The sequence below is a fragment of the Miniopterus natalensis genome, chromosome 2 (genome assembly GCF_054644295.1).
Source record: "Miniopterus natalensis isolate mMinNat1 chromosome 2, mMinNat1.hap1, whole genome shotgun sequence".
Taxonomy (NCBI): domain Eukaryota; kingdom Metazoa; phylum Chordata; class Mammalia; order Chiroptera; family Miniopteridae; genus Miniopterus; species Miniopterus natalensis.
The window spans coordinates 6,745,982-6,768,529 of record NC_142082.1 but is presented as its reverse complement, the minus strand read 5'-3'; the positions used below and the strand labels follow the sequence as shown (position 1 = coordinate 6,768,529).

Genomic DNA, 22,548 nt, shown 5'->3' with positions numbered 1-22,548 from the left:
TTGGACCTGTAGGCCCTGGGTTCTGCCCACACAGGCCCTCAGCTCTGTGATTCCTGGAGAACCGCGTCCTGGATGAGCAGGTGAAACTCAGCAAGATGGGTGACACCTGGCTCACCTCCGGCTGCTGGCCCCCAGGCTGGGCTGGGCGAGTCTCTTCCAAAGGCTCACCCAGAGGCCTTCGAGGGGCCCCACTCCGTCTCCCCAGTGTCTGGCTACTGCCTGAGCCTTTCCCTGCAACCATTAGGCATCCTTTCAACCAACCTGGAGCCCTCCCCAATGCCTTGGTCCTTTTTTTGCAATAAAGCTTTTTTTGCAACAAAAAACAACAGAAAAACCCTGATATTTGAAAACATATATAAAAACCTAACTTAAAGTTTCAAAGTTAAAATTAACACTTGTTTTTAAAAATCACTGTCCTGAAATCTTCGCAGAGAAAGCTACGTGTTCTTCCTGCAAACTGTGTGAGAACCAGCGGTTCGGGGCTTTCTCCAGAGTGAGCCCTGGGAGAGGTGAGAACGGGGGAAGGAGACGGGGCGTCTCTGGGCAGGGTCCTGTGTTCGCAGAGGGGGAACTGGTTACATTATCCCCATAAATCCCTGCACCAGCCTACCCCAGGCCTCATGCCTCCAGCTGGGGAGCCAGCCTCCATCCTTCAGTCAAATCCCAGCACCTCCTGGAGAGCGAACCCAGGGAATCTACCAAGTCACTCAAATGGACCAACCTGTGTCCTTTGGCACCACCCCTAATTCAGGCAAACACTGCCAGTCGAAACAGCACAAAGGGGTACAATCAAATCACACAACGAAACCAACTGCAAGTGGAAGCAATCACCGGGGGTCGCCTGAATGGTGAAAGTTAGACTGAAGTTACATAGAAAGCAAAGAAGCAAACATCGAGGCAAAAGATGTCTTACAGTGTGTGGGGAGGGAGGGAGGCCAGGGTTACAGAAAGAAAAGAAGTTGGGACGTTTCAGATAAGTCCTGGCCTCTCTGCAAACTCCAGGCCCCTTCTCTCCGGCCACAATAGTAGTAACCCAGGCAGACGACTGGCTAAAAGGACTGAACGCCTGGCTGCCCGGCTGCAGCCCAGGAAGGCCTGTCCTCATTTGAATAGTATTTTAGGAATGTTTTGTCACTGTGATGGATGATTATTCAATCCTGCATTCTTCCTTCACCAAGATAATTACAGCCGCCGGAACAACTTATTTTACAGGCGGAACATTCACGACGCTACGTGATGGCCGGTTCTTTTTAACCTGCTAAAATTCATATATTTATTTGTCCACATTCCCCTAAAAAAGGAAGGTTAACTTGGACAACTGTTGCTCATAGCAACACAGGAACAAAAGATTTTTCACATGCATAATCTAAGCATTTAATTAAAATTCACAAACTTGGATCTCAAACCAAGCCAAAAGTAGAAATGTAAGAATACTAGGTTCCCAAATGGAAGCCGACACACAATACACTGTTGGCTCTCACAAAGACAAAATCAAGAGTGCAGCCCTTGTGACAGAGATGAGGGCTGTGCAGTTAAAAGCTTCCTTTATAATCACTGTCAGCCACTGCTTGTGCTCTCCCAGGTAAATTTCATGGCGTAAGTAAACCAAACGAAAATATGCCATCCTCTCCCTTAGTTTCTGTCACTTCCCATTCATGAAGGCTAGAGCCTGAATCCAAACCTAAGCAATTTAAAGCAAACTATAACGTGGCAATTTACAAAGATTCTTTTTCCCCCAAGACTCAAACTCAACTACAAGAGTCAGGCCATGAGAGGATTCCAATCAAGGTCTGTAATTTACACTTTTGTGTCGAAAACCAAGGTATTCTCAGACAGTAGACTGTCCACTAGGGTTTAAATCAATGAAAAAGAGCTCTAGTAAAGAATCTGGAAGGGCTAGGACTCGGCTTCATCGCTTCAAAAATCCCCCGCCCTTAATAATCAGCTCACCTGTCCTCAAATGGGAGAGGGGGCGTCGAGGGCACAGTGCAGGTGGTACATTTGGAAGAAGGCTGTGGTACAAGGTCAAGGGTTTTTAGAACCAGAAGACAAAGATAAAGGATGCACAGCATCTCAGATCTCAGCCTCTGGAGAAACTTAAAGCACTGGGAGGTGGCAAAGTGGCAGACTCAGGGCAGGCTTTCCTTGAGCACTTAATATGCACAAGGCGTGGTGCTGGGTGTCCTGGGAGGGGCACAAATAAACAACTGTGTGCATGATTTAACCAAGGGAGACTCCCAATTGTTTGGGAAAATAAGAACTAAATTCTGAGATAGTAACAGTTCAATTTGAAGAGTGAGCACATCACATACGATTTAGTTTTAATACGGATGCTAAAACAAGTACCCTAAGAATGAAGGCACTGGAAGACTGGGTGTGGCTGGTGTTACGGGAATCTTCAAGGATTGAAACTCCGCTTCGGCCTGAAGGGTGGCTACAACTTCCAAACCCCCAAAGGGCGGCCGGGAGCCTTTCCGATAGGTGGTGAGAGGCAGGCCACAGTTACGTGCATGGCTCTGAAGTCAGACAGGGCTAAATTCTGTCTCCACCGCTCAACAGCTTTGTGCCCTTAGACAAGTCACTTAATCTTTTAAGCCTCATTTCCTAAAATGGGGCCACAGCAGTACCTATCAAAGGCTTCATTTATTCGATAAATATTTACTAAGCGTGTGCACAGAGCTAGACGCTGAAATACACAGAGAACAAGACAGACCCGGAGCCTGGGATAATCTGGGCTCACCAGATGGGATTTATAGCACCGTCACCTTCATCACCATCTTCAGCACAGCGGTGGACAGTCTAAGACACGTTCCGGAGAGAACACAGACACCACCTCTGCTGGAACAAGGTTTCACACGACTACAGGCACGCCTCGGGGCTCGGTCCTGGGCCTTCCTTTTCCTTGCCTCCCAGGAATCTCGTCCCATCCCAGTCCTGAAACACCACCCATGTAGACCCAAGCCTAGCACCTGAGCGAGCGCCAGCTGTCTCCCAGGCTCCAGACTCGCGGTCCGCGCCTGTCACCCGCCTCCCTGTGCCTGCCTTCGGGGCATCTCGGGCCCACAGGTCCGAGACAGGACCGGCTTCCTGACCCACCTGGACACCGACCAACCCCATTCCTCCCTGGGTCCCTGCCGGTCGGTAAACCAGCAAATCCTGGCTGCTTCTCTTTCCCTCATGCCTCCCACACCCAAAGCACGAGGAAGGAAGTTCTTTCTCTTTCTCAAAAACATATCACCAGCCCGCCAGTGCCCTCCGTAGCCACAGCTGTCATTCCAGCTGACGATCTGACCGTTCCCCACCAGGCCATCTCTGCGAGACAGCTTCTGTGGTTCCTTCACAGAGCAAGCAGCTCTTGTTTAAAAATGGGAACAACTGTATCTCACACACACACACGAGCGCCATCATTCCTCCATTCCGCTGAAACCTCCCCAACGCTGGTGGTCTACACGGTTCATGATCGGGCCCCTTCACCTCCCGGCCTGGTCTCCTGAGACTCTCCGGCCTCTGCCTGCGCTGCAGCCAGTGTGGCCGCCTTCCAGTCCCTTGGGCACACCACCCTCGCTGGCACCACAGGCAGCGCCCTGAGGGAAATGTTCTGTTCCTGGACACGTGGCCGGTGACGCTGAGGAACTAAACACTGACTTACTTCCTCCCAGAGGCTGTCATACTGGACGGTGTGGGGCTGGCCTTCCCTCTGCCGGACTAGTCCCCTCCAGGATCTTCACGTGGACGGCTTTCTTGTCCTTTGTCCCGGCTCACTGTCAGCTCCTCAGAAAGGCCCTTCCTGACACCCCACCACGCAGTGCCCACTAACCCCACTTTCACTCTGCCTTATTTCAATCAAAACACGTTCATTACTGTCTTTATGATTTCCCCTCCCCAAACTACAAAACCCACCAAAGTAGGGACCTTGTCTATTTCCTTCAATGCTATGTCCCCAAGATCCGTGTGCTTGGCTATAATATCTTCATTGTATGATGAACGGCGGAATGAATGACTGACAAGGGGGTCAACTCGGTGAAAGTGGCTGGGGACAGATGGCAGGCTGCTGGCTAACCGCGGTAGCAGTGGTCTCTGGACCCCCAACAGCAAACCAGGGCACAACGTTACGTTAGATACTCAGCCGAGGTGAATATGGTTGAGTCAGGCTCTGCTATGGAAGCGTCTTTAGCAGAAAAGGAGGAAGGAGGCAATGAGGGGAGACACTCAGGGGCGTTTCCAACCAGCCCAAACGCCCTGGTGACCAGCAGAGCCGAGAGCAGCAGTGTGGACAGAGCCCCTGACCAGCCGAAATGAACCCACCCGGACGTGAGAGCTGACAAAGCTGATGGCCCACGGGCGCCATGCGCGATAGGGACTCCACACACTCACCTACGGTCCCAGTGTCGAGGAGAAACACTGCATTTCAACTCACCCCCATCAGAACTGGTAGAGCAAGGGAGAGCGCGGGGCTGGGTTTCGCCCTACAGGGAACTGCACGCTCTTCAGATCTCGTGCGGGACACGCTGTCCACCGGGCTCTCAACCTGACTGCGGACCGGGCCACGGCAAAGCCACCTAACCTCAGGGCCACGCGGCAAAGCCGCCTAACCTGAAACGGAGCAAGGCCAGCCCGGCGCCCAGTGCATAGCACCCAGAGTGCAGCGCGCACCGTCCACTGGACTCCACGGGGCGTTGAGCGGGGTCCGAGTCCGCATTTACCCCGCAGTCAGCAAGCGCGGCGACCGCAGCCCGGCCACGTGGGGAAACGCGCAGGGGCCACGGCCAGGGCCCAGGAAGGACACCCCCGCCTGCCAAGTCCCCGCACTCTCCTCCGTCCACAGACACGCCAGCGCCCCTTTCTAGCTGCAGTGGGTCGCCGTCTGAGTCACCGAAATAACGCCCACATTCCCTTCACGGTTCCTCCTCGCAGCCCGGGGCCAGGCGGTTCACGCCCCAGGGCTCCCCCTGCGCCCCGGGTCCTCGGGAGCCAAATGTGATTTTAGTTTTCATGAGTCCGTGGAAGACCCTGCCCTGTGACGGGCCTGCTCTGTCGAGACCACCCGAGGAATCACTTTCTGCTCGATCACCACCACCGACTTTGCGATGTTTCTGTTGCTCACCCGAGGGTATTTTTCCCCTTGATTTTTAGAGAGGGTGGAGGGGGTTTGGGGGGCACCATGTGAGAGAGGCTCACGGATTGGTTGCCTCCTGAACCCGCCCCGACTTGGGGCTGGGGGTTCGTGCCCTTGATCAGGACTCAAACCCAGGACCCTTGGGCAGGCGGGCCAACACTCTAACCACTGCGCCACCGGCCAGGGCTGGCTTTGAGGCTTTGTCAATACTCTCCATATGTCACAGGCACGTTGGTGTTTCCAAGGAGAGAAGTCTGTCAGTGAGCTGTAAACAAACACCTGCGGCACCTCCCGAAGTTCACCTGCACCCGCTTTTCTCCTGTCCCTAGGTACCGGGCCAGCTACATCAGGACAGAGTGGGTTTGTGAAACTTTACGTGACAAGCTGCGTTTCACGAGAAGAAAAGCAATGCCAAGGTCAGCATCCACGTCTGACCCGGTCTTGTGCCACACAGTGCCTGAAGCCGCCGCGGTCTGTGCAAAAAATGAATGACCAGCGGTCACTGATAAACATGCCATTTACCATATACGATTAACATTTCCTTTAAATATGTATATAAAAATTGTTACTTTATCTTCTCACTTTATGTAAGAGGTTGGCAAAAATTTTCTGTAAAAGGCCAAAGAATAGATATTTTAGGGTTAGTCAACCACATATAATGTCACATATTCTTCCTTGCTCTGGTTTGTTTATAGCCCTTGAATGATGTAAGCCCCATTCTTAGCTGGAGGGTTACACAAAAGGAGGGCTGCAGGCTGGGATGTGGCCCTTGGGCCCCAGTTCGCCCACCCCTGAATTTTCAAGTACACCAAGAAAACCATAATTACATAGGACGCTCACATTCTGACTAAAGAAAAAAACACTTCCAACTGTTTTGTGTGAGGTTTTTGGTAATTTTTGAAAAACAAACTTTTTTAGAACAGTTTTCGATTTCTAGAAAAAGTGCAGTAAGTAGAGTTTCCATATATCCCACAGTCATTTCCCTTATTAGAATATCACATAGAATGAATGAACCAATATTAACTAAAATTCAAACTTTTTAAGGATTTCCTTAGCTTTTACCTAAGTCTGTTTTCTGCCCTAGGATCCTACCCGCGACACCACATTACATTTACATCACGTCTCCTTGGGCTCCTCTGGGCCGTGACAGTTTCTCAGACTTTCCTTGTTTTTGATAATGACGAGTTTTAAAGAGTACTGGTCGGATATTTTGTAGAATGTCCCTCTGTTGAGATTTGGTGGGTGTTTTTCTCATGATTGCACTGGGGTTATGGTGGTTTGGGGGGAGAAAGACCCCATTTAAAGGTACCATTGTCATCATGTCAAGGAGACATCAGCATGACTTATTACTCTTGGCATTTACCTTAATCACCTGGCTAAGGTAGTGTTTGCCAGGTTTCTTCCAACCGTTTAAAAAAACCCAACAATTAATAAAAGTGAATTTAACTCTCACCATTTATAACTAGCTAAAAGGTTTTAAACATCAAATCATTTTCAATGAACTGACTGTATACAAACACACTATGATTCATTACGTGATTCACACCTATACTTCATAAAACACATCGTATCAGTGATAAAGACGAAAATGAATGTGTACTTTGTCTGTCTATTCGACTTTTAAGTCCTCCCATTTCTTCTTCCCAGGCCCATTAGAAAGGAGAGAGGTAGCCATGAGCCGAGTTAAAAGTCGATCTAAAGAAAACAGCTTGGACAGTGCGCACGCTCTCTTTCACTTTTTAAGTGATGATTATGCAAACCAGATCGTAAGCAACCCGAGCAGGGATGAATTTTATCAGCATTTTATCTCCCAGCGTCCTGGGTACCTAGCTGGCTGACACAATAAAAACTATTGATTAATTTATATCTACAACTTCGGTGTTAAAATAATTCAGAGCATTCAGACAGGGAAGGGTAATGTGAGACTCAGGAGAACTAATTCCCTTACCTAACTTTTTCTTGGTCAAGTAATAAATGAGAGGACACAGCAAGGTGGGGACAGTGTCAAGGGCTGAAAGGCTAGAGCAGCGGGGAAAGCCTGGGTCAAATTAAGGCCATGAAAACACTCTGAAGAGGGAAATGCAAATCAAACCCACAGGAAGACACTACCTCCCGCCCACCAGAAATGCTTTGAAAGAGAGAAAATAACCAGCGCTGGTAAGGATGGAGAGAAACGGGAACCCTCCGACGCCGCTCGCGGGGTATAAAATGGTGTAGCCACTTTGGAAAACAGTCTTGGCAGGTCCTCAAAACGTTAAACACAGAATTACCGTATGACCTAGCAATTCTACCTCTAGGTATATTTCAAGAGAACTGAAACATATATTCATACAAAATTACACACGAATGTCCATGCAGCACTATTCTCAACAGGCCCAAAGTGGAAACCAGCCAGGTGCCAATCAGCTGAGGAATGGATAAACAAAGTCATACAAAGCAAGGAAGGACGTACTGGCACGTGCTACGGCATGGACGCACCTCGAAAAATACCATGCTAAGTGACAGAGCCAGGCACCAAAATTACATGATTCCATTTATATGAAAGGTCCAGAATAGGCAAAACCATAGAGACATTAAGTAGATTAGCGGTTGTCAAAGGCAGCAGGGAGGGAAAAGCATGCAGGATGAGCTCCCAGGGGTATGAGGCTCCTTTTGGGCTGATAAAAATGTCCAGGAATTGTACAATGGCCACGGTCACACTCCGTGAGTATAGTAAAAACCACTGAATTGTATGCTTTAAAATGGTTAAAATGGCGAATTTTATGTGATTTTTAAATCTCAAATAAAAAATAAGATAAATAATTGGGGGGAAAACACTGATGACGTTGAAAACATTCTGAACCTCTATAGTTGGTACATCATTTTTAACCTACAACTTACATACACACTATGCCTTTAAAAATCCCTTTCCATCCAGCCGGAGTGGCTCAGTTGGTTGAGCGTCGCCCTGCGCACCGAAAGGTTGCCGGTTCGATTCCCGGTCAGGGCACACACCTGGGGTCGAGGGTTCAACCCCCGGTCGGGGAACGTACGGAAAGACACCAATCGATGTTTCTCTCTCCCTTCCTCTCTCTGAGCATGTCCTCAGGTGAGGATTTAAGAAACAAATCCCTTTCCTATCCTGTATACTTCTGTGGTAATTTTTATAATAGCAGGAGCTTCAGAAACGGATGAAAAAGTTAATCTAAAATTCAAACAGGAAACCAGTTCAACCAATATCAACCCCGTGCATAGGACTGGCACACACAGACCCAGGAGTTCGCACATTTAGAGCTAACGGCTCCCTGCCATTTCAGCAACTCCCACATCAGCAAGAGGAAGCCGGCCACGCCCCTCCGGAGCGGTGGCTTCATTTTCCCACAGCCGGTGACTCAAGTACCATTTACCAGGCAACCTCTCCAGCTCCCACAGGCGGGGCTTCCCCACATGAGATGGAAACAGTGGCCTGCGTGAGCCACAGTGGCTCACTATGTAGCTCACAACTTAGTGACCTGCAGCTAAAAAAAAATTACTTATAAATAATGGTCTTTCTTGAAAAAGCAATCATTGTCCTGAGTCTTCCAACAAAACTAAACTGCAGACTGCGGACTATTCAAGTCAGGGAAGAAATTTTAATCGTATACTAAGCAACGACTGTGTGCTCCAACAAGCATTATAGCCAATTGTTGAAACAAGAAATATCTCCTTGGGATTTTTGGAAGACAGCGTAGTTGAGTTTAAGTTAGTGCTTCTCAGAGTGCTTTTTTAAAAAATCTTCTTTTAACAACCTCTCCACACTTCAAATACCGTCATCACTCAAGCGATTCACAAGAAACCACTTGGCACCAAAGCCTGGAGCTGGCTGCAGGCATGACTTCCAGCAGCCTATGACAATGGCACCTGTGACATAGACTATAAAGGCTGATTTTGTTTTCTTTGCTCTTATAAGCAAGTAACATCCTTATACTATTAGTCAAAATGTACCAGCTTATTTCTCATTATTTTTAATCTAACTGGAAAGTCAATGTTCTCTGGTTGTTGGTGGTTATGGGTACAGTTTTTGAAAGTCCAACAATAAGACACCAGAAACAAGAGAGTACCTCAGTTAACACTTTCATTTACTTCACAGCGTTCATTAACTGAGCTAACTGATATCCAGTTAACACCTACCATGCACAAGGATACAGAAGGCAGTAGTAAGAAATCAGGGAGGTCTCTTGAGTTTACACTCTAGCAGTAGGTTTAGCAAAATTCCTTGCTTTGACTTTGAAAGAAAGACAATCCAGAGCTTCTCATATCCTAACCATGTGCCACAAACAGCTAGAGTGCCAAACGTGAACTCAATCATCGAGGACACCCAGCTGACACTCTCTTCCGCCTCACTGTCACCACTCCCCCCCCAAAGGATTTCTTCCCTTGGATTAGAAAGTACAGGTTGCTCAACATCTGACACTAGCCATAAACCAAAGATTACCATCCATTGACAAGTTTTAAGGTAAAGTCATTTTGTGTGGCGGCAAATCTTTTAAGTTCAAGTACAGTTGGGTAATATTCAATCCGAGAATAGAAAAGGAGCAGAATTCTCCTTGGAGTGTGTAAAACCACTCACCCCATCTCTGAAGCCTGCCACCTTAGCCCCTTACTCCTCCAAGAGGCGATGAATCCATCCAACCTTTTCTCCTATGTTGAATATAGTCTTTTTTTTTTAAAGGCACCACACCATTTGGCCACGATCTATGGCCCACCATAAACACCAATTGGTGTGGTCAAAGGGTGTCCCTGGTGAGCAAAATAGAGGGGAATGAGGGAGGAGACCTGCAGAATAACACTCCTGGGGGAGTTCAAGGAGAGTGGCCCACTGGGGGGGGGGGGCCTAGAAATTAAGGGCAGGGAGATTTCCCCAGGATTAGTGGAGGGAGCAATGTTGAAACTGTTACAGTAAAATTATAATTCATTCAGGGATGAGATGGAGCTCTTAACTCTTCCCCTACATAGAAGTTCTAAGGTGCCCAGGAATACACTGAATTTTCACTTCTATCTGGACCTGTGCTGTGGTTCAATGCGGTCAACTTGGGTCCACAACAACCCACACTCGCAAGGCATCCATGAACCAGACTCTGCGTGTGGCTAGCTCAGGGATCACAGGGGTGTAAAAAGTTGACAGGAACCTTTAAAAATCAATAAAGACTGCTCATTCAGCCTGAAAAATCAACACTGGGCAGAGGTTGTACTCCACCCAAAGACTCCTGAGCATGTCCAGTCCCTGCAGCCTGTTAGAGTAAAGAAAGGAGCACTGGATCAGGAGTCAGACTATCTGGTTTCAAATCCTGGCTTCACACTCAACAGCAACAGCAATCTCTCCGCGACTCCATGACTCCGTTTCCTTATCTATAACTGGACCATAATAACAGCAGCTGCCCACTAATGGGAGAATTAAATGAGATCCCAGTTAGAGCTTAGCACAGTGCTGTCAGACAATAAACGCTGAGTAAACTAGTGTCTCTACTATTATCAGGGGTAACCTGAACTATCACTCAGTTCCTTTTTTTTTTTTTAATATACCTTTATTGATTTCAGAGAGGAAAGGCGAGGGAGAGACAGAAACATCAATGATGAGAGAGTCATTGATCAGCTGCCTCCTGCAGGCACCCAACTGGGGATGGAGCCCACAACCTGGGAATCGAACAGTGATCTCCTGGATCCTAGGTCAATACTCAATTGCTGAGCCACGTCCAGCTCCTAAACCTCAATGACAACACTACAACTACTACTATTTGGCCCTAATTATGGGCCCCCAAACACCCCTATGAGGTAGGTGGTCAGACTATCGGGAGTACCCTCACTTTAGAGTTGAAAAATGGAGGTGCAGAGGGAGTCAGAAACTCACTTAAGTTCACTGGGTTAAGTGGTGGAGCAACAAAGGCTCTGATTACGTCCGCAAAGTTTGCATTATTTCACCTACCTCCAAAAGCTTGAAAGTATTTTAAGCTAATACTTCAATATTTTAAAATCACAACTTATTGAATGAAATAAGTTCTTATAAAATCCTCACCGTTCCCCCATTAAATCTGCATAATTATTTATACAACCAGAAATACCTCTCAAATTCTGATAGACTATCAAAAACACAAAATTCTTTTTCTTAACATAAATATGACTGAATAAATCATCATGATCATTTTAATTAAATGGTTTTAAAAGTTCAAAAGTACTGCAAATCCACAGTACATCAAGTCATTCTTTTTCAGGATATGTAATTTGATCCTGTAGAAGAATGGGCACACTCCAATTGGCCTGCTACCATCTCTCTTTCCATATGTTTGGTGAGTGTGTAACAAAATTAACTAGAGTTAATAGTTCCTCTGAATATCCTCTCCCAACATCTCTTATACTATTTAGCAAGGTTTGTGGACACTTCATTGCCCTAAAAGAAAACACAAATATGTCAATGTGGACTCTGATCTCAAGGAATACCTTTTAAAACTTGGGTACTGAGATCCAGAAATAACCAAATTTATAAATACTTAAAGATCCAACAGCTTCAAGAAAACTGGAAGGATAAGTCATCTTAGTCAAAACTGTTTGTCTCCATCCAATGAACTTGTTACCCAGTTTCTTGAAAGCACAGTTCATAATAACTGTTAATCCATTAACAGTTTAAAATAACAGACATGCTTAACTTGTTTAAGAAGTAGTAATATGGATAACCCAAGCCAGAGAATTAATTTCCCTTCACATCTATTTGCTTTACCCAGGCATTACATATTCTTATGGTCCTTGTTGGTAAACACAAACGAGGTGCTACAATAAAACATGAAAATGGAAGAGAACCTGAAATGCCTAAATATTTCAAGAATTCATTGCAATTTCAATAACCTGCAACTCCAAGTATCAGAAAGCGGAAAGAATCCCCACACAACTGTAAAGGTCAAATAATTATACAGGACACTGTTGGGTGCACACCATCATCACTGACATTCACTATCTGTTAAGTGGTTTCAAAGTGCAATAACTGGCTTGGAGCGTGATGTTTATGACAACAGCTATGTCTGGAGAGACTGTGAAGGTGTGATGCTTGTCATAACTTTCATCAGGCCGGCAACAGGCAGCCCGGCCGGCTGTGACAAGAAGAAACTTCAGCACAGGCAGGCGCCTTTTCTCATTTCAGGAGGGAAACCTAAACCGATACCTTCATGGATAATTTAATAAGGATTGTTCCATAAATTTATAATGTAATTTATGACTTTCGATAATTGCTCTTTAATAGCTTCCAAAAACAATATTCTTAGGATAAAAGTAACCGTGAATATACAGTATGAAACTATTTCAGCTTCAAGTTGAGAAAAGGGGAATGTTTCATAGAAGCACCTAGAAAAAGTTATAAACCCTTAAGGCCACCTTCCATAACAAGCTGGAAAAAAAGTTTCAGAAATGACAAAAAGTCCAAATGTTGGAGTTATCCCTAATAATATATGAATTATTATTTACACTTACAATTAGGAATACCTCCTTAATGGACAATTTACAAATTTACAGTTAGGAATACCTCCTATTAGTCTTATAATAATTCTAACTCTAAAGAACTTTCCTTCTAGGGATTAAAAAGAAGAAAGAAAAAAGATGGCCTAGAGGAATGACATTTGTGGACATTCAGCTAAACTGCGGCTCCTGAGACAATGATTTCGTCCTGCTGGCCTCGGCCCCTCCCAGCCGGAATGAAAAGTGTGCGTCGGTCCATAGCCACCAGAGCCCGTGCTGCGCGCGAGTCAGCGCTCCCCCTAAGCCAGGGTCAGCTCCAGCGCTCACTTCACCCCTTCTGACTTCAAAACAGAACCTGGGAGTCAGTTCCCGTCTCAGGTGAAGACTCACAATAGGCAACAAAATACCAAACAAATGTTTCCAAAATCTGAGAGGCGAAGCCAATGACACCCACGACCAGGGCCCAGAATGGAAGGGTGCCTGGGGCCCCCCCTCCGTGTCCAGGACCTCGGGGCCTGACCAGGAGTGTGCCCCGTGAAGAACCCCCGTCCAGGCCGGGAGCCGAGGGCGGTCAGAGAGATGTCCAGGTGGCCTGGACGGCCGGCGCCCCACCTCGCGCTCGGGCCTCCTCCCCGCGCTGAGGTCCGCGCCCTCCAGGCCCACGGCGCCCTCCAGTCCAACTCCGCCGACTGTAGGCGGCGGTGAGCTCGGAACAGGCTCAGGTGGCCCCTCTGGGTCCGTTAACTGGACGCAGGGCCAGCCCCAGGCGCCAATTCCCCCGGTCCCTCGGGGACCGTCGTGCGCAAAGGTCCTGGGGGGCGTCGGGAAGTGGGAGAGCCAAAGGGGCCCCGGAACAGGCGGTTCCAACTGCCCCCCTCCAAAGTGCCGGACCGGCAGAGGCGGCCCGGCTCCGGCAGACCTTCCCGCGCCTCCTCGCCCCGGCCCCTCCCCGCGCCCCGGGGTCGCGGGCGCCCCACGCCCCCCGCGCCCGGGGCGCAGCCGCTCGGCCGGGTCGCCCGGACAACAGCCGCCGCCGCGCTCCCGAGCGGGTCCCGCGCCCCCCGCGGCGCGGCCGCCCACCTGTCCCGGGGGTCGATCCAGCTGGTCCGGCGGGTGTTGTGGTCGATGTAGAAGACCTTGCCGTCGTAGTCCCTGGCCTCCTCCCAGCCCCGGGGTAGCGGCAGCTGCCCGCTCCCGGCCCTCCTAGGCATGGTCGGCGGCCTCGCCGGCGGGCGGCGCCTCCATAGGGACCGGGCGCGGGACGCGGCGGGAGCGGGGCCGTCCGGCCGGGCCGCCGCACCCGACGCGGGCGCCGGCGAGGGGCTGCCGGGCGCAGGGCGCGGCGGGGCCACGCGCGGGGGGCGCCTCGGGAACCAGTCCAGGAATCCGCCGGGGATCAGTCCACCATGTCTGCGTCGGAGCCGGAGATCGAACCCTCCTCCTCCTCCGCCTCCCCGCGGCCGCGCCGCTGCCTCCGCCTCTTCCTCCTCCTCCCCGTCCCCCTGCGGCCGCCGAGGGTCGCGGCGCCCGGGCCGCCGGAGCCGCCGCCGTCTGGGCTCGGATCCGGGAAGCTCGGCGGAGCGGCGGCCGCGGCGGCGACGGGCCTCCTCATTTGCATGCGATTAGCATGCGCCCCGCCCGGCGCCGCCCCGGCCCCGCCCCGCGCCGGCTCATCTGCATGCACATTCCTCGCCGCCACATTCCAGGGCTTAACCCTGCCGCTCCCGGGGCCGCCGCGCGCGCGGGGCGCCTGGCCGGGGGCGGGGCGCCGGGGCCAGGTGGGAGGGAGACGGCCCGGGGTGCGCCGCTCCCCGGCCCCCCACCCCCAAGTCTCTCCCTCCCGCTGGGCGTCCCGGGCGTTTAGGGTTCGGGACGGGAAAAACAGCTACGGAGAAGTCCCGCGCCCTGCTCAGCCCTCTCCGACTTCCAGGGCAGGCGCTGGACTTTGGAGAGGAAAGGGGTGGGGGGAGCTCGCTCTCTGCGGAAGGAAAAGGCCCGGCTCACACCGAGGGCACAAAGGCGCCCCTCCCCCGTCCCCCGCCGCGCCCTGCGCCCCTCCGGCCCCGAGGGCGGTCCCAGGCCGTGGCGAAGTGTGAAAAGCACGGAGAGCGCGTCCGTGGCGCGTCCGGGCCGCGTCGCCCCCCGGGCCTCTGCAGGGCGCCCGGCCCTCGGTGACCTCAGCCGGGAGGCCGCGGGCCTCGCGGCGGAAAACGAGGGCGGGCTCCGCGGCCCCAGGGCGCCCGACACGCCCGCCCCAGTGGCCCGCGGGGAGACTCCGACCCCACCCCGAGAAGCCGCTGGGCCCCACCCCCAGCCCCCGTGGCCGCCCTCACCACCCGCGCCTCCCCGCGGGGCAGGGGCGCTCCACCCGGGGCCGGGCCGGCCCCCGCGCCCCCTCTGCCGCTGGCCTCCGCTGCAGGGGTTTAGGACGGCTGGCCGTGGACATGTCCGGTATCCAGTCCCTTCCGTCCAGCCCTCGCCCCGGGAAATCCCCACCCCGCGCCCGCCAAGGCCGAGAAGGTGTGGGCGGCGCACGGGAGCGGGCCGCGGCGCCCGGGGAGCCAGGCCGCCCTAGGCCCTGCTGGCCGCGGGGCAGGAACGTGCGTGGGTCTTCGCTCGGCCACGAGCTCTGGTTTATTCAGCAGCTACTAAGTCCTGGTCAGCACAGGAGTGGCCCGGCGGCGGGCTCCGGGGCGCACGGGCCCGGGCACAGCATTCACTGCCCGCAGCCCCTGGGCCTGGGGGAGCCTCCCAGCCCCCAAACGCCTCTCCAGCCAGGTCTACACCATAGTCTTCGGAGCTCAGCCATTACCCTGTTGGCGTGAAGTCGCCTAATCCTGCCAGCTAAGAAGTCATGACTGCCCACCTTGTGCAGGGTACGGTGCTGGGCAGGGGCTTACTGAAGATTTGGGACAACATCTCCCCTCCTGGAGTCACAGGCCCGCACGAGCCGAGGGAACCGAGACTCACTACAGCGCGGGCGCGGAGTGACCCTAGGTGCCCAGGCTGTCTGGGCCTGTGTGGTCAGCTCCCAAGGTGCAGGAGGGTGGTCCTGGAGAGTAGGGTGGTCCTGGAGAGTAGGGTGGTCCTGGAGAGTAGGGTGGTCCTGGAGAGCCAGGCTGGGAGCAGCTTCACCGAGGAAGGGGGGCACCGAACCTGCCTCCTCTGGAGGGTCTGTATTTGCCCTTGGAGCGGTCCCAGCCCTGCAGGAGCTTTAAACAACGGAAAGTCTGGAGAACTAGGAGCACCTGGAAAGGAGTGGGATAGGGTCACCTAAGACTAATTAGCTCACTTTATCTTTTTGGGTCGGTGCTTTTACACCCAGGAAACTATGCTTCGCCCTTGGGAACAAGAAGCCCCCACCTTCTGGGCCAGGGTTCTGCCCACTTCATTCATTAAGTGGTGATCATACAAGGTAAGCTTCCCTAGTCCCCGGTGAGATATGACATCCTTGTAGGTAATCTCAAGGTTGGGCCTCTGAATGCTGTGGGGGAAAACATGAGAACTGTCAAAAATTAATCTCTCACATTAAAAGGATGTGCTTTATTTTGGACTCCTCTAAATTGGCCCACTTGCGTTGTCAAAATTTACCTTATGGTATACTAGTAACACCATTAGCAAGCCAACCAGACCATTCTGGTTTATTCCTTGCTTTCAGGCTCCCCCACCTCCAACAAATAAAAAAACACTTATTATACTAAAATGTCCACGTACTACTATTTTTAAAAATAGTAACATACTTTGTTGTTTCCACAATTTGATTTGTTTCACTGCAATGAGAAGAATTGCAGCACAGTACTTCTTGGTGTAATTTCAAATTTGATCAGCTTTCAGTTAAATATTTTTACCCACTTTTAAAACCATTGAGGAATCCCAAATAGCACAGAGTGGTAAATGGCATTTATTGTTCCATAAATCTTGAGACTTCAAAAAGGGACGCTAAATAGTCAAACAAAACTCTAAAGCAATTAAGAGAGGGGCTCGCTTCTTCTCTCCCTCTGGTTGGCACAGGAAACACTTGGTCGCACAAAAGTAGTTAAGATGACAGAAAGGAGAGTCGCTGCTCTGGAGGCTCCTTTGTCTTGATCAAGTTTGAACTCCACTGTTCTGAGTTCACACAATTTACATGCATCCCTTTGGACAATTCCTAGTGGTTAAGACAATGAAGTTTCATTTCATTTATATTCGTATCTGTAAAAATAAAATAAGTATAAAGATGATCCCTTTTTGATAGTTGTATATATTTAGATTTGGCTTAAGCTTCAGTTGATCACTCACAAAGAAAGATGATGTAACCTGCCGTCCTGGATGCCAGGCTACCCCAGTCTATGGAACCTTACACTAACCCCCCGGAAGTCTGTTTCCTGGCCTTCAATTCCCTTTTCTTTTGGCTTTACATTTTCTCTCCTAATTCTCTGTGGGGATGAACCACCATGAAACAAAGATCCCCCCTTTGTCAATGTCCAAACCCTGGGTGGCAGGAAAATCAGTGATATAAAAAATGAGAGTGGACAGTGAAAATTATTTCAAAAGGTAATTTAGTTATGTCTATCCAAATTTAAGATGTATGTATATACTTTTTTTTAAGGGACAGCAGTCCTCACTTTTTTTAAAAAGTATTTCTTTATTGATTTCAGAGAGAGGAAGGGAGAGGGAGAGAGAGATAGAAACATCAATGATGAGAGAGAGTCATTGATCGGTTGCCTCCTGCAGGATGGAGCCCACAACTGGGCACGTGCCCTGACAGGGAATCAAACCGAGATCTCCTGGATCATGGATCAATGCTCAACCACTGAACCATGCCGGCTGGGCTATGTATATACTTTTAATCAGCAGTCCCATGGCTATTAACGTTTCTCAAGATATGCAAGGATATTCACTGTAGCATGTTTGATAACAGCAAAACTGGAGAAACCACCAGCATCCATCAGCACTGGTGGGACTGATTAAATGAAATATGGTGCATCCATACTCAGTAGGCATTTAAAAAGCATTAGATAATCACGTATGTGCTCATAAGGAAAGATGTCCAGGATATATTAAGTGAAAAAAGCAAGGTGCAAAAAGACACTCACTCACATCACTGGAGGCAGAGCCAGTCGTTAAACATAAAGAACAACACAGACTCCCAAGTAATTCCTGGTGTCAAAATAAGAATTCAGATCGTGAAATACAGGAGTTGTTGTAGTGAATGCGGGCTGTCGGGGAGGTCCCAGCAAAGGAGCAATTCTTGAGGAAAGTGATCATTAAAGAAAACGGGTGGGGTAGAGATGAGCAAGGCACAGACCCAATACTGGAGCAGACAGGCCGGGCAGGGCGTCCCTGCAGCAAGACTGGGCCGAGAGCTCAGAAAGGAACCTGGCCAGAAAGAGCCCAAGACTGGCTGGAGCCATCCGGTTAGGAGGCTGGGTAGGATAGTGCAGGTATGAGGTAGATAAAGGTCTGGATTAGGACTAAGGTAAGGCAGGGGGTGGGGGATGGAGAGGAATGATCTGGCAAGAATTTGCCACTGATTAGATTAAGAAGGGACGAGTGAATAGACCGGGAGGAGGAATCTGGCGTGGTTCCAAGATTTTAGGCCGTCAAGAGAGACTCGAAAAGCTGAAATAAACGAGGAAGTCCAAAGGGGGATCTGATATGGGCTTTGCTTTTAGAAATTAGAGATACCCGGCAGAAAGTTAAAGGTCAGGACTCCAGCTCAAACGAAAGGTCAGGACTGCGAATACGTGATTGGATGTCGCCCATCGGAAAGTGTGCAGAGGCCTGAGGATTCAGGGCTGAATCTTGGAAGGGCAACGTCAGTGCCAGTCAAATAGAATTAAGGAGCCCATCTACAGTTCTATTTTTGGCCCATAACTCTTCAGTAATTTGATACGTGTTAGTTTATTTCTTTGTAAAATGTGGTCTCCATTTTCAGCGATGTGTGTTAGGAGTTAGTTACTGGTGTGTAAACCATCTCTGAATGAACTCCTGTTATAACCTTTATAGTTAGGCTGGTGAGCCAACTCACGTGTAGGACAAGAGGAACTGATTGTCTATATTTTAATACCCCTGTTTCCTCGAGGAGATCAGGGATTATATAAACTGGAATTTCTATATAATGAGAATGTTCCTTTTTTTCTGAGTCAAACCGGTGACATTTTTGTTTTTCTTCTGCAACCAAACTGGTTAAAGTAAATAACATCTCTAATTATTATAAATAGGTAACCCTAATCCACAAACCCTAACTTTTATTGTCTAGACAGCCTTTAAGAAGACAGGCATGTGATCTTCCAGAATTCCCGGTTCCGGGCCAAACCAGAAACCTCCATTACCATAACCACTTCCCGTCCAGTTAATTATTACACCAACACCTTAGGCAACAACAATCATTCCAACTCATTAATAAACAACATCAAACGCACTGGTTTTACCTTACTCACTGCAGATAGGAGACCCACGCTGAGCAAATTCTGTGGTTGCTCAAAAGATATTGGAACATTTAAAATCTTTCTCATTAGTGCAAAGGAACAAATCTCAAATCCCATGTTCACGTGTGTGAGGCTCTCAGATGGCACCTCTGATGCTCTGTGGGATAGACTGTTAGCATAAAAATTCATTTACATCCTTTCTTATGTAATGAAATAATATGAGGTTCTATTTTCCTTTTACCATTTTTAATTTGCACTTTTCTTGTTCCAATTTACAATCTATGAAAAAACTCATCCTTATGTTTTAAAACAATTTTGTATCTCCTTTCCCATCCTCTGGATTTTCCATTAGAATTTTTATTTCTACTTATTATTTATCAGTCTGTCGCTCTTCTCTCCTTCCCCTCTCTTCCCCTCAGTTCTTGATTCCCTGATGTTGACTCAGCGCTGTGAATCTGGCTTTACGAAGTTTAGCTGAATTGTCTCCCAAATTTATCTGATTTGGGGATATTCAAATGGAATTGTGGGGGGAGGCCTACATAACAAAACATGCTCAAAGAAATATATTTTGCCAATAAACATATGGAAAGATACTCAATGTCATTAGTAACCAGGGAAATGAAAACTGAAACCACACAAGATACTCATACAGCCAGTATATTGGCAAAATTTTTAACGTTTATTAATGTCGAGGATTGGCAAGAGGTGGAGCAGCAGGAATTCTCATCAATGACGGGTGGGAATACAATTGGTACAGCGACAGTGTGGCCTTATTTAGGAAAAGTGAGGCCCCACCTAGTGTCCTACGCCCAGGAATATCCCTAGAGACACCCACTCACAGGCGCATCGGATCCATGGACACGAAGGATGATAGGGGTATTATTTACGTAGCCCCAAACTGAAGCATGCAGATGTTCAGTAAAGGGTGTTGTGGATAAATACACTGTCGTATCGGAGTACAATATAGCAGTGATAAAAGAATGAACTACAGTGACACAAAACCATTAGGTGACTTTATAAACATAATGTTGGCTAAAAAGCAAAAACCAGGAGACTTTGTATAGGATGATTTTATTCGTACAGCGTTCACAAAAACAGGTAAAACCAAACCTTATGGGTTAGGGATGCCTACGCAAGAGGTAAAAGTATAAAGAAAAACCAGGAAATAATTACCACGAAGATCAGGATAGTGCCGACTTCTAAAGAGAGAGATGATGCCGACTTTGAGGACAGGACATCAGGTGGGGAATTCTGACAATGTTCAATTTTTTCTAACCTGTTCGCTTTATATTTATTTGTTAAATTGCATGTGCATATTTTATACACCTTTTGGTATGTTATATTTTGTCTCTCTGTCTCTGTCTCTCTCTCACACACACACACAGAAATACTATAGTTTTACCTTGAAGTGTGAGGACTATCCAACACCCATCCCAACACCTGGGAACCCTGCTTTACTGGACAGATGAAAAATTTACATATAATTAGATAATTTTCTCATGATTAGATTCATATTGAAATTCTTGTCAAGGAAACTCCATGGTTAGGTTCTATACTTCCCTCTTCATCTCATCAGGAGGCACATAACGTCGTCGGTGGTGCTCGGTTTGATCCCTCAGCTAAAGTGATATCTGGTACCATTTTAAAGGTACTTTGAGCCGTAGCCAGTTTGCTCAGTGGTTAGAGTGTCAGGCCGCCAACTGAAGGGTCCCGGGTTTGATTCCAGTCAAGAGCATGAGCCTCAGTTGCAGGCTCGATCCCTGGCCCCAATGGATGTGTCTCTGTCAATCTCTCTCCCCCTTCCACTCTCTCTGAAAAGCAATGGAAAAAATATCCTTGGGTGAGTATAAAAATAAATAAAATAAAGATACTTAGAGACTGCGTGAGTACCCGTTTCCCCGACTAATCTTTCATCCAATGGATTTGGCATTTATTGAAGATTCATGCTTACGTGCGTCAGTTATTACACTGATAGTCCCAGGTGGTGGTTTTCCCCTATATTTATCAGCCAACATTTTTACGTGAAGAACTTTATCACTTTTGCCATTATTTCTATTTTTCTGTCATTAGGGACTCATGAATTTTTTTTTTATTCAGTGTGCGATAAACCATTACCACCGTTTTTTTATTGTGGTAAAATATACATTACACAAACGATACCATTTTAACCAACTTAAGTGTACAATTCAGTGGCTTTATTTTTTTATTATTATTTTTATTTTTAAATATATCTTTATTGATTTCAGAGAGAGGAAAGGAGAGGGAGAGAGAGAGATAGAAACATCAACGGTGAGAGAGTCATTGATCGGCTGCAGCCCGCAACCCCGGGCATGTGCCCTGACCGGGAATCGAACCCCGATCGCCTGGATCCTAGGTCGCCGCTCAACTGCTGAGCCACGCCCGGCCGGGCCACATCAGTGGCTTTAAGTGCACTCACACTGTTGGGCAGCCATCACCACCTTCCACCTCCAGACCTTCCTCTTCCCCGGTGAACTCTGTCCCCATCAAACACCGACACTCCGTCTTCCCACCCCCCAGTTCCTGGCAACTACAGCACCTTTTTTTTTGTGCTCAGATTGTCTCAGATTTGGCCCACAGGAGCTCCCTCCCTCCGGCTGTTTCCTGTGCCCTCTGACTTGTCTCCATCACTCTTTGAGCACTTCCTTGCTTTCTGGCGGGAGAAGACATTCCAAGTGCCTGTGCTTTCCCTGTCCCAGAGCTGGAGTCAGCCGTGTCTCCAAGGACCCGCGTCCCTCTAGTGGGACATGGTACTGAGAAAACGTCTGAGCACCTGGGCGCACTGAGACTGTCAGCTGGGCTCTCTCAGTAGACACTTTCACATGACCATTTATCTAATGTATCAAAGCCACAAGTTTACGTGAATCCTTTCCATTCATATCCAACATTCATGCCAGTTTTGCTTCCTTTCCATATTTTTAACTTCCTTCTCGAACAGGGAGAAATCTGACTCTCCTTACCCTTAATGTACTTACGTGTTTAATCAATTCCCCTGGATGTAACCAACCTCCCAAAGCTACCCCTGGGCCCTGTAACCAACCTCCCAAAGCTACCCCTGGGCCCTGCTTCATCCCTCCCTTACCCCTCCGGCCTCTACACCTCATGCCTGGCCCACCCACCCCAGAAGCCTTCTTACCCTCAGTGGGCTCCACACCTGGTGCTGGGCACAGGGCTGTGCAGGAGCCCTCACCCCACACGAGCTCCATCGCCCCATACCAGGGCACCCTGCCCCCTCCATGATGGTCCTCTGGTCTGCTCAGGCTCTGACACCTGTTCCGGGCAGCCTCTCGATGGGGACACTGTTTTCACCCTGCTTCTTTTACTCTCCACCTGTGCACACACTCTTCTTACCCTCTTGGGCTTCGATATCCCACACCAGGCTACCCCTCTGTGTGGATGCTTCCCTTACCCAACCAGGGCTCTGACTCCCCACGCTGGTTAGGGAAGCATTTCCTAAACTTTAGTGACCATAAGAATTTCTTGATGACCTTGTTAAAAATGCAGATCACCAGGTCCCACACCCAGAGGTCTGATTCAATCGGCTGA

The 22,548-nt window shown here is 49.0% G+C and overlaps 1 protein-coding gene across 1 annotated transcript in view; it reads right to left on the bottom strand.

Annotated features, from left to right (window-relative positions):
• The window catches only part of WWC2 (WW and C2 domain containing 2), a 131,100-nt gene extending 117,282 nt beyond the window's left edge, over positions 1-13,818 (bottom strand). The window contains exon 1 of the mRNA XM_087814072.1: positions 13,655-13,818. Coding sequence (XP_087670198.1) covers positions 13,655-13,785 — 131 coding nt within the window. The 5' untranslated portion in view covers positions 13,786-13,818. The remainder of the gene's footprint in view (positions 1-13,654) is intronic.
• Between the last annotated feature and the right edge of the window lie 8,730 nt (positions 13,819-22,548).